This window comes from Haliotis asinina, chromosome 2, assembly GCF_037392515.1.
Source record: "Haliotis asinina isolate JCU_RB_2024 chromosome 2, JCU_Hal_asi_v2, whole genome shotgun sequence".
NCBI lineage: Eukaryota > Metazoa > Mollusca > Gastropoda > Lepetellida > Haliotidae > Haliotis > Haliotis asinina.
Window position 1 is genome coordinate 21,196,161 of NC_090281.1, and position 13,326 is coordinate 21,209,486.

Genomic DNA, 13,326 nt, shown 5'->3' on the forward strand with positions numbered 1-13,326 from the left:
GCGACGTTTCGATGTAGATTCTTACACCGTTATCATGCTAACAATATATGACTGATGTTTGATGTCATCACTGGTTTGGGGGTGATACGTACGTATAGCACATAACATTTTGGTGGATAATGGATACTGGTTATTCGATCTCTAACGGCAACGTTTCATATCAGGTAGCCATAAATAACACCTCGTCACATGACATGGCATGACCTCATTCCACAAAGTATGTAGGCTCTTACTGTGCTTCACACTCCCTGAACCATTTTCCCTAATGCCAAGCCCTCCCAGGTATGCTAAAGCCCTAAATGAAGTCTAGGTTTCCCCGGGTCCTGAATATCACAACTCTCTGGAGCTTCCTTTCAATTAAAATGTGTTTATTTTTCACCATCAACATGAAAAATATTGAAGGACAAGGGTTAGTCTAGACGGATCTGTACTCTCTCTGTATCTGTCGGTCGCATCCTGTGTTGGAGAAGCACCTGAGAAATCTGGGTAACGCCGAGGATGTACGCCAGGTGTTAACAAAGAAAATATCAACCAGTTCCACATGCCATGTGTAATTGAGTTGATACAACAGTGGCTGGGGTATCGAACGAATGCCTACTCAAACAGCCCAAACTGACCTACTGTTGTGAGTGTTTTCAACAAGTGTTTTTCTAGCGGAAACTTGGAAACAGACGTTTTTTTCGGTTTTGTTTGTTTTTGTTTTGTTTTGTTTTGGTTTTTTTTTTGGTTTTTTTTTTTTGTTTTTTTTGTTTTTGTTTTATTTTGTTTTGTTTTGTTTAACGATAGATGTGCGGAGGTTTGGTGGTTTTAAGGTGTAAAGAGATTTGTTGGTTTAACTACAGGTGGAAACATCGTTGTTGGTTGAGCGCTAGGTATAGACTTGGGCTGAGGCGGGTCTGGTACAAAACGTCTAATTCCAGATTAAATTACGCAGACCCATTTCGTCACGTGACTGGTCATGCAACTGTAAGTTCATAGAACCGGCATGATGAACCAATCATGCAGTTTTTATTCTTTCTTCACATATAATGTAACATATGTTATATCTGGGATTAGAGATTCTTATACTTTTGTTGTGTTGAGTCCCATCCGGTATTCGAACCCACACCCCTCGACCACCTCAAATTCAGGCACCGGATCGCAAGCACACAATGCAAGCCACCTAGCCCGCTCAGCCACCGCGACTTCCGCAAGACTTACTGTAATCCCAAATATAACATATGTTACATTTGACCACTTTCTAAACGGCATTGTGTAATTCTCATATGTAATATGCTAATATAATATATCATAGGTAATATGCTACCTCGAGTACTCTGACACTCTTATTTATAATGTGTTAAGATCGAAATCAAACACTACGTTATAATGTCCCGACCTGTATGTGAAGACAGGGAACATCCGCACTTGGTACAACACCTACAGCTGTTTACAAGGATGTTTATATATTAATTATAATGTCATTTATTATATTCTTCGTCAGTTGTCAGGAAGGTCCTTTCATTTTTCATCAACTACTTATGCCAGCTCAGCAACATCACATTGTACCCATGTGGGGAATCGAACCCGGGTCTTTAGTGTGACGACAGAACGCTTTAATCGCTTGGCAATCCCAATGCTATCACAGCAAAAAGAATGGGCGAATGCAACCAGCCATTCATTTGATATATATCCGATAGTAAATTGTCTATATCAATACTCGCCATTTATAAAAAAAAACAAAACTTTCCGGATAAGTTTTAGAAAATTTAAAACATTTTTTATTTGTTTCCACACCCAATCCTTGTATTATGATGGAGAATGCCTCTATCCCCTACAAGACCATATTTTTCTACAAACACTTACCGCCTTACAAGATGTTGAATAAAACTTTCATTGTTTAAACACGACACGTCCAGATCATCTGTATCGCTTCAAGCCCGCGATAAATCCACCAGTGTATGTAAGTGGTTGTAGGAAATTACCACCTTCATTCAACACAAAAGGTATAAATACGCGTGTTGTGTTTGTGCACGGCTGTGTATAGACTAGCATGAGCTCGTGTAGTACTCCACCCATTGGACTCCATTTGGCTGTAATACGGCGGAAGAGAGTCCGCATACAGAAGTAACACCGCTTGTACATGTGCAATATACTGCAATCGAGTCTACATCAGTCGAGCCTAGTTTGTTTTCCATCTCGTCAACGGACTGAAGAACGATGTTTGACGTTTGGATGTCTTACTCTGAACTGTCTTACTCGCGTTTTACCTTTTGAATTGATAATGTTAATGTTTAAAGGCAATCTCATATCACATCTTTTGAACTTGAACTTTTGAACTGTACGTAAATCGACTGTTTTAACACAGAATGATGATACTTTTTTTATGGATATACAACTTCTTTATTCTGTGAAATGTGACGTCTCGACATAGATTCGAATGTCGTTGTCATGTGCAAGTGATGATAACATGCATGACAGCGATATTAAAATTATCTTTTGTGTCATCGACCACTCTGGGACACTTGCTTGACAACGACATTAGAATCAATGTCCGAGACGTCGCCTTTCACAGAATATAGCAGTTGTATATTCATAAAATAGTATCCTCAATGTTCATGAACATCTAACATGCTTATTAAGGAAACGTTTTAACACATTCACAAAATATTGTACATTGGCACAAACAGTGCCAGTGAACGTATCGTTGACCACACGATTTGATGATTACTTCTCCATTGCATGACGCGTTTGACTTTGACCAAACCTCTGCAGCTTGTATCCTTATAATACTTTCTTTATTAAGTGTTCTTTATTAAACCTTTTCGCGTGAAAAATGTGTTTCCTTGTCCTGAGATCTGATTGTTTTAAATAAGAAATGACTGATATTTGTACGTTTTCGCAGGAAGGATAGACCAGATTTCACTGTACGGATTATTACTTTCTTTAAGAAGGCTCAGGGTGAAGCAAGGTGGTATAAGCAACTGCTCGTATCGCCCAAAACCAGGGTTCCATTCTTCAGACGGATACGATTGCAACCAGACTGGCGGTATGTAGTATACAGACCACAGACAAAATTACAAAATTACACGAATGTTACATTAACTACTAAGAACTGTATCAATGATATTAATACTGCTCTTACCCTGGAGTTTACGGTTTGTGTCAACGTTTTCCCATGTTAGAGAGAAATGAACTTCAGAACTAACACTCGTCAGAGCGGGACTCTTCATGGATGTCAATGTCTGCAATATGTACCTTTCTGCTTCCTGGTGTTCATTCATATGTTGACTGAGTAAGTATATGTTCCGAAACGTTGTATGACAAGAAGTTTATTGTTGTATGACATCCTTAATGTCCCTTACGTCCCACAACACAATTATACACACACTCTTTTTTATTGCAGCTCACCAGAGTATGAATAAAATTAAAATTAAAAAAGATAATTTTAAATATATATAGAAAATTATAATTCATGATTTCATGTTCCGCATATGTTTTGCACATGGTCCGTGTTTAAATTATGCATGCTAAAGGAGAGTTTATTTCATACACTTTGAGAGATAGATCTATACTTGCATAACATAATATCCAAGTTTGCCCTGTCAGATATTGTTTACCTATCATGCATTCCCGCATCTTTAGTTTCAACCTATACTTTACCAGTGAAGATCGGGGTTAGAACTTATCTTCAGTAACCCATGCATGTCGTAAGAGGCGACTAACAGGATCGGGTGGTCAGGCTCGTTGTCCTCGTTGACACATATCATTGGTTCCCAATTGCGTAGAACGATGACAACGGTGTTGATCACTGGATTGTCCGGTGTAGACTCGATTTACAGACCGCCGCCATATAGTTGGAATGTTGCTGTATGCGCCACAAAACATTGCTCACTCAACCTATACCTTAAAGCACCGGGCACAGCATTTATGAATACTAGATATCTTCCTTCTTCATCGGAAGTAACACCCCCTACCTACCCACCCACCTAGACACCTACACACACACCTACACACACACACACACACATGCTACCAAGTGGGGTTTTATATTGACCTGATCTTTGCATTTGAGTGAGTAAGTTTGGCTTTACATCGTTTGAATCACATATTCCAGCAAAATCACGGTGTGTGAACCAGAAATGGGCTTCACACACTATGCGGAATCGAACCCCCCGAACGGCGTGACAAGCAAGCACTTTAACCTCTAGGCTAACCCATCGCCCAAATACCCTAAACTAAGACCAAATAGGAACATGGGTTGCATTTGGCGTTAAATAGTTCAAGGTCAAGTTCAAGGTGTATTCAGACATTAGTCAATTGAGCTAATCCTTAAGGGAAATACACAATGTACTCCAAAATATATGTACATACTTTGCCATTTATTAATGCTGAGTCGCACATTTTGATAGACGACAACAGTCGCTTTAATTTGGAGGTACCATCATTTGAGGATAGTTCCAAGTTTACACTAAAATCAGATTTCATTCCTCGCTGTGCGATTTCTTGTCTCGTCTCTTCGCTTACACCTGATATAATCATCATTAGATATGACCCGATTCGTCCAATGGCCTGTTTTTGGCACACAAGTCCACGTCATCCGACGAGCCACATTGGGTTCGAACAAATACTCATGCTATAGTTGAAATTGTTCAACGTTGTCCTAACCAATGAGCCAGAACAAACTAAACGCGAGAAACAGATAAACAATACCATTATTGTAACTAGTTGACGGGAAACCACCAGTGAGCAATTTCAGTACTTTTTCGATCAAGAAGCAAGCACAAGGTCATGTTATATGGTTTCTAACGAATCAAAACGTTGGATCGAGTCACGTGACAAGGGCGGGTCCGGCTCGAGCAACTTAAATATACTGCCAATATGTGTTAGGTGGTGGGGATTTGAAACTCTTGTCTCAATGTCAGTATCTTGACCCACGCACGAGCTTACATTGTTTCTCTTGGCATCTCAAAGTCCATGGAATGGAAGATGACGTAAAACAATACCCATTCCACCGTGGTGTCAAACAAAACAGCTGATCAGAGTATATTGTCTAAGTTAGGCATGCTGTAACAAGATCGAACAATGTTTAATTTGGATTCAAGTTACCATCTCTTTCTCCCAGGATAATGACTCAGCCAAGAAATGATTCTCCCAACTGCTGGACATTAAAAAAGAAATAATTCATAATGCTGTTTGTTGTTGTTCGCGAGAAGACTAACTGTCGCTATCCAAATGTATTAACACTGGAGTTAAGTTAAGACAGAGTTATTGTTCAAATTTGGGTCAAACTCTGAATTATTGATTAAAAGAATAAAATATCTTCTCCATCTATTCATGTCAAATATTTGAATTCCATTCACACACGTGAGTCAATAACAAAGATGCACCGTGATTCGTGTTACTAGAGCCGTACAAAGAATTTGAATACTCCGAAGATGAAAGAAACGATGATTTTGGCTCCTATTCAGACAGTTTTTCAGGCTCTCTCCTGAATATATGAGCCCGTGTTTCCAGCTTTTCGGAGAATTAACAACATAATATCAACAAACATGTCCAACTGTCAAAAGTCAAAGACATGTATTAGAAGACAGAGGAGGGTTTTAAGAGTCAAAGACCGAGATTACGGGAACAATGAAGGGTGAGATAGCTTTTCAAGGCAATTGATTCTGACGACAATTAACATTGAACAGCCTCGTTTTCAAATCAGTTTCCCGACGTCATGAGATCCCTTTGATGAGGCTGCCGTTCTGTTTGTCCACACTTGAACGTGACAATGTCTCAGCCCCCGTGCAACAGTAAACAAACACGTCGCCAAGGTGATAATGATCGGTTAATCGTGTGTTTACATGATAACCGTTGTGTCTGTAACTGTAAGTCATGTTGGACTTGCTTTGCATGTTTTCGTGACGGGTGCCTCCGGTGGGGTAGAATACGCTCCCCTTTAAGCAGAGACCTGGTAGAGATGCAAACTCAGAGAGTGGATGAGTTTAGTTTTATGCCGCACTCAACAGTATTCCGTGCAGTTGAGAACCAATGACATGTGTCATGCAAGTAAACGAGCCTGACCACCCGATCCCGTCAGTCCCCTCTTCCGACAAGCATGGGTAACTGAAGATCAGTTCTAACCCGGATCTTCACGGGTCAACTCAATGTTTTGCTGAAAAGCTACACATACCACTGATAGTAATTCATAAATAAATGACATGGTCGAAATGGAGGAGGGCAATTTCCTTGGAGCCGATGTATTTTTGACCATCATCATGGTTTTGAAATGATTATGTAGGATAAAGTGATTAAGGATATTTTACTGGAGACATTAAGAATTGACTTTACAACTACATTCTTACAGAAATAGAGTTTTTGCTTGTCTGACTGCTTGTTGTTTGACGCCATATTTAGCAATATTTCAGGCATTGATTCTACGGCCGCTTGTAATAATGCAGTCTCTACAATCCAATGATTTACAATATGAGCATCAGTTTTGGGGATACGATGACATGTGTCAACCAAGTCATCGAGTCTGTTCACCCATTAGTTTCTTGTTTCGTCAAGCATGGACCGATTTTAACCCCCCATCTTTATAGGTTTACATGAAAGGGAAAACTGTGAGTGAGTGAGATAATACTTAACGTCACATTGGCAATATTTCAGCTATATCGTGACTTGACATGAAAAGGAAATATATATTGTATGTTAGGAAACACCTGTCTACGAAGGACATTAAAACTCCCAGAATATCACAACTGGAATTAAAACTAACATGAAAAGTTAAAAGTAATAGCACTATTTGGACAGTACAATATATAACCTGAAGGTAGATCACCAGACTAGGGACCATGGGGACTTACAGTACCTTTGCTACCTGCATCAATGCATGGTCCCTGGTTGGATTTACACCATCTCTTCAGCTGCTGCCGAGTCTAATTAATGCTAGCCAAAATGAAATAACAAGGATACTGCGATAAAAACCAGGTAGACTTTCATCGAATGTTTCGGGACTGAGCGAAAACTGCCTCACAACAGTATCTGACCAAGTCATCACATGGTCAGCAGCCTTGTGTCCAGACATCCACACATATACATTCTATGCTTTACAGACGTTACCGGAACACAGGCCACGAGTGAGGAATAAGCGATGTTGTCAAATTCACCCAATAACATGACGTCATTAATGTACATGGTTCCAAACACAGTGGGTCAGTGGGTGTGACTGAGGGCATGATTTTGTTATGTAATACCAAATGTGACATATAATTACCCATCACTGATATAACTCTGTGTTACTAACATATAATTACCTATCACAAATGTAACTGTGTGCCTCACTAAAATATAATTACCTATCACAGATGTAGCTCTGTGTTACTAACTAACATATAATTAGCTATCACAGATGTTAACCACACATTACTCACTGATAATCTCCATAATTACCTGTAGTTTAGAAATTGACTTCCGTTGATAAATGCGCAGCGCAATATACAGGAAGTACCAGATTCGATCACTTTGGAGTCATCCGAACCTGTTAGGTCCTACACAAACTTGGTCTGGGTTTCAAGTTTCTTGCAAGTAATTAAATGAGACTGAAAGTACTTCAGCTTGCTTTTATTTCATATGAACTATACATTCATTTGCGAAGAGACTCGAACTTCAAGGAGACAAAAAGTTTCTTTAGTGGCATGTTTGGAATCAGATAAGGACAAACTTTCAGGATGAACAACTTCTTTACTCAAGTGAAGCGACGTTTCGATACAGATTCATGTATTGTTGTCAAGCAAGAAAGTGGTTGGTCGCATATCTCTATCGCAATAACGTAGTGTATTGCAACGGACTGTCGCTGTATAATTGTTTCCCCCTTAAAGTCACACCTAGCTAAGATACTCACCTGAGACAGACTTTATGGAACGTTACTCACACTGACAATCCTTGCTATCCTCCTGTACAACTCCCGGCCCGATTCCACTTCCAAGTTGTCCTCAGACAGAACAACCCGCCAGTTCCTGATGTCTCCATAGAAATGACTGCAAACACAATACAGACAACGCTTAGTATATTCTTCAGTATCAAATTTGACAGTAACACGCGTGACCAGTATGATTGCCTCCATTTTGTGTAACAGGGCCACTGTCATCGTGGGTGCCAGTACTAGGTTTGCTCGGATGTGTTTTTGGAATATTGTAGCACCTCTAACCTTTGACGTGCACATCTCACACCTTTTGAAGTACAAACGAGACGCTCTTTCTACGAAGAACATCATTTGACTTTTGCTAAAAAATAAAATTGTTTGACATGGGTTACATCGTTCAGGTCCTCCTTAAGTTTCTCAAATGTTTTCTGATAGACACAGAGAGTTTCGTTGTGAGCATGGAAACGTGATGTCATATCAACGCATATTTGAGAATGTTTAGAAACCCACGTCAGCCATTAATGTTACAAAGCATTTGCGTGATGACGAATTTCCGGAAATATTAACGCGTTGTGGCAATAGAGAGAAACATTGAGTAACATGTTCAAATCAAAACAAAACTGACATTAATTATTACAAACCAACCTTAAATTCCCCGATTTCTCATACCACATGATCACATATATATATTTACACCTGTACCAGATGAAACAAAACAAGAAAACAAGTGTAAGAGGACACAAATCATTCACTAGCAGTGAATAGGTCCTTTGTAACTGGGACCGTGTAGCCTCGTTCATCGACTTCCCGAATGTCTGCAATGTAGGAAGCCCACTTCTGATATTGCAGGGGCGGTGAGGTAGCCTAGTGGTTAAAGCATTCGTTCGTCACGCCGAAGACCCGGTTTAATTCCCTACATGGGTACAATGTGTAAAGCACCTGGTGTCCAGCGCAGTAATATTGCTGGAATATTACTAAAAGCGGTATAGAATTAACCTCACTCACCCACATGGATATCACAAGAATATTACCAAAATCCGACCCATTCAGGTTTCTGTGTACAGCAAAACCCATTCTTGTTGAATTACTGTGTTTAAAACATGTCTTTATAAAGGGATTGTACGTACGTAACACGTTTACTATCTCTGATAACATGTCTCACACAGTTGTACGTTAGGATACAGTTTTGTACAAACAGCGTTTGTAATCACATCATTACCAGAAAATAATGTATATGAAGATTGCGGGTTGACAGTTGTATACATTGATACAAATTAGGCTGAGGGTACATGAACATTCTGTTATCATTAGCCCATAGCTCCATTGATAAACTTTAAACTGGTCGGAAACCGTGCACTCATCATTAATGACAGGTGACTATGACAGCCGCACGGTAGCAACGGGAATACTCAGGTACATCTGATACATTGGCATTTCGTGATAAGTGTGTCGTGCTGATGACGAAATGAAGTTCACTACAGAGGCAAAATGTTGATAAATACAGTGTATGTTTTCCTGCTCGCTGAGATGGAAAGTGGGAGGCCGTTTTGTGTCATCGATAGGTGTATGAGATGCGCTTCCAAGGTTTATTTCCATCGGCTCTGACTCTGATGCCACTGAATGCAAAGTCACAGATCATTCAGACTTGATTTTGAGACGCTCCCCTCCGCACTTGTCTATTCCCGTTGTTGCTGTGCGCCCCTCCGCGCCAACTGTCTAAAATCATATCTATAATGATGATAATAATAGGTCGTTGAACAACGTTTTCTGCCATGCATGACAATTTCTAATAGTTTCATTTTCTAATGAAAAAGGTGTTTGGGTATAGGTTATTCATGAACATCTGGCCTCGTAATATTTATTAACTACCTTTCTAAACCGGTATATTCAGGAATTCATGGGGACACTCTCTTGTCGAACAGACTGACGTTAAAACTAATAGCACAATTTGGACAGTACATGATATAGAAACAACTGTCGCCAACAACTGAAGACAGATGATCATACTAGCGTACATACTGACATACAATACTTTGCTATCTCAATTATACCATGTTCTCAAATAAAGATATGTCCGGCTTCATCACCACGTCCTAACGTTGAGCGCCATGACGTCGAGTATCCCATTTATAGAAGTCCAGGTCAAAGGAAACGTACGTTTATCACGCGGAAGACGATTCTTTGTAGTGAGACTATCAATAAAGACAAGTCAACTGCACAATATCCCCAACACACACGTCTTTGAGTGCATCACGAGGTAACGTGGCATAAACGCCATGGTGTTAAATTGCAACAATGGTTTTATGTCCACCATAACACAGTCCCTTAATCCAGCATCAGACCTGTGATTTATGATATATGAATCTTAACCTAGCCAAAACAATGAAACATGCTTCATCTACCGTGGAATTCGTTCTGTCTAGATTATCGCACGTTGATCTAAATGTTGCAGTGGCATAACCCATACCATGGGGCATGTTATGGTAACACATGTTTTTATGCATGCCGTTACGTCAATACCGGCCATGTCATGTTGTGTTTATGTGGGATTACTGTAACAGATGTTATATCGGTGATACAGGTCAAAGCAACGGGAACCAAGGATAGGAACAGGTAAACACTAGGCTATTTGACACACGTCGGGTTTTCGAGCATTCGAAACATCCATTTCTTATCACGGAAGAGAATATGGTAATACAATGTGTTTCTTTGGATAGGACATTTTTAAGCATTGGTATTTTTCGCGATCTCACACATTTTTATGACACGTGGCAATGCGATTTGCAATCTGATATCTACAGATATAAGCGATGTTTATGTTTTCTCACGGAAGGTGACATTGATACTTCGACTCAATGTACGCAAATATATACACTTGCGAATTTGAATTTGACTCCACATGAATTTGACTCCTTTTATCAAAGCATGCATTTCACAGATTTTAACTTTGGCTGTATAGTGATTATACAGTATACAATTTCAGGTAAAGCTTGAACTGTATCATGAAGGCATACAAACGTGAACATATAGAGTAATATCTAAATGTGCAAAAGCAAATAGATTATGGTAGTATCCTTATCATACTCCTCGGGAAGCTAAGAATACAATAAGCATATACGCTGATTCGTGGATCAGCGACAGTTACTTCATGGGCTCTCGAAGCGAGGGTGTGACAGCTTGTATAAGTTAACTACACTTTGCATCATCATCATCATCAGCAGCAGCAGCAGCAGCAACAACAGCAGGTGGTGGTGGTGGTAGTAGTTGTAGTAGTAGTAGTAGTAATAGGTAATTAAGTCAGGTAATGCATATTTTCTCTTCCAAAATATGGCCTCTGCTATCATCCACGTTACGTAACGTTACGTTTTGAAGAAGGTTATGTTCTGTTCATAACATATAAGATGCAGCAATGTCTTGTTCAAAGATCTACACTGCGACATTTCCAAGTCAAGTAGCACAAGATGCTGAGACTTGCTCCATGCAAAGATATCATCCGAGACATTTCTCATTTTGAGTAATTAAAGAAGCTAGCAGATTGGGAATTTTTCGAAGATACAGTCACGACAAAGTACATGGGGTAAGCTTGACCTATCACTGTAGCACAACACTTAGTAATCTTGGAATAGTGAGACGCGTTGTTGTTGAATCCTCTCTAAACAAACTCTATCCCGCGCCAGTCTTCAATAAGGGGACATATTTATGTGAAAGCTATTTTCTTGGAGCCTGCATTGTTCCTTTGTGGAAGAATGGTGTAAATATGTTTGCAAATATATACAAAAGATCGACATCCTTTCATGATGAGACACCTTAAGCTGCTTTCTTTTTTTACAAAATCGATCACTTTCAGTAAGAGGCAAAGCTTTGCAAGACTATCTGAAACTGCCCTATACTTGCCCCAAGGGGAGAAAACAGATCCTGAATTCTGAAATAAAAACTCATTCCAAACTTATGCTTTAAAAGTTCATGCTAAAATTCAGTGTTTGGGGTGTGAAATTTGAATAATCTGGTCAAGCTATCTAGCACGTGTGTTGCAACATTGAAATTGGTTGATATGAATTTTGCCTCAGAGCGGTTATTCTAAAGGTATTTATTCTGAAAATGTATTTTTAGAGAAATCCTACATTTCACAGAATAAATGTATGTTTTGAACATACAACGTACTGCCATTCATAAAGGATGATGCCGTATTTATTTCATTCTGAGATATCTTGCAGGAAACCACTGGGCGTGCCATTAACACAACCAAGGTCGGTAACAGCTTTTTAATTCCAACTGCAGCGTTGATTCATGATTGGTCTATATCTGGAAAGTAGTATCACCGAGGTACTGTTTGTATGACGAACTATTGTGTTTTGGTTGTTTGTTTCAGTTTATGGAGTTAGTTTATAAACCTCGAGTTTCAGGACGTAAACAATTTCTAACATATATAAAAACCCGAGTTGGATTCAATCATCCTTTTTTTGTTTTGGTTATTCTAAATCACTTCTGACTACACGACGCTGTTTGCCAGGAAAGGGGAGCTGTTAAACCCGTTCAATCAGATCCCCTAGGTGTAGAAGTCTGAAAGAACTGACGCCATTCTGCAGCTAATAATTAACATCATTACTCAAATGGCTTACAAACAAATCTCTGACAAATTCCTGCATTCTACCAACTTGACGTAATAGAAATCCCCTGTTTTTTGAATCAACACCAACAACTGGCTTCATGACAACGCTGATCTCTACTCCTCAGGACGTCTATGCATAGACATAACTTCCTTCAACTGACAACACCAAGTCATTCTGCAGACATTTTAAAATAGTATTAATAGCCGGTGCCACCTGTCGGATACTAGTATATACCAGTAGTCATGGGCTAATTTACTTCGTGAAACATGTTTTATCAACAGCATTAGCGTGTTACCAACAGGCATTTCAAGATATGACACTGGACATTGGACACTATCCATGCAATTTTCCCTCATGGAGATCCCCGCGTTGCCTGTCACTTCTCCAAGATATTTTCACCTTTGACATAAAATTGCAGATATGTTTACACATTTAAAAATCGAAAGCTTTCCATCACATAAAATCCCTAAAATTACATGGATTAAGGACATGCCGTTTAGACGGGAGATGATACATTCCGTGACTTGCCAATGGCAAAACCAGCCAAAAACAAACGACCTGGCCTCGAGAGAGGAATAGGTGAGAAAATTTACTTTTTTTCTGAAAAATAATCTGAACGAAATCTTCCTATGCCTAACGTTCTGTTGATGATAGCGTGAAGTGTTCCCTTTCCTTTACATCATACCATGTGTTTATAAAATATGTTGAGCAGCATGGAAATGAAAACCAACAGCATATCTCAGTGTCATCCAATTCAAGGATGGCAAATCTACTAGTGATGTTTTTCACAGACCCTTTTACTTTTATTCATATACATTGATTCAAACA

The 13,326-nt window shown here is 39.4% G+C and overlaps 1 protein-coding gene across 1 annotated transcript in view; it reads right to left on the reverse strand.

Moving 5' to 3' along the window:
- LOC137272342 (serine proteinase stubble-like) overlaps positions 1-13,326 on the reverse strand; it is an 86,943-nt gene that overhangs the window by 4,288 nt on the left and 69,329 nt on the right. The window contains exon 3 of the mRNA XM_067804710.1: positions 7,898-8,003. Within this exon, the coding sequence (XP_067660811.1) occupies positions 7,898-8,003 (106 nt within the window). The remainder of the gene's footprint in view (positions 1-7,897; positions 8,004-13,326) is intronic.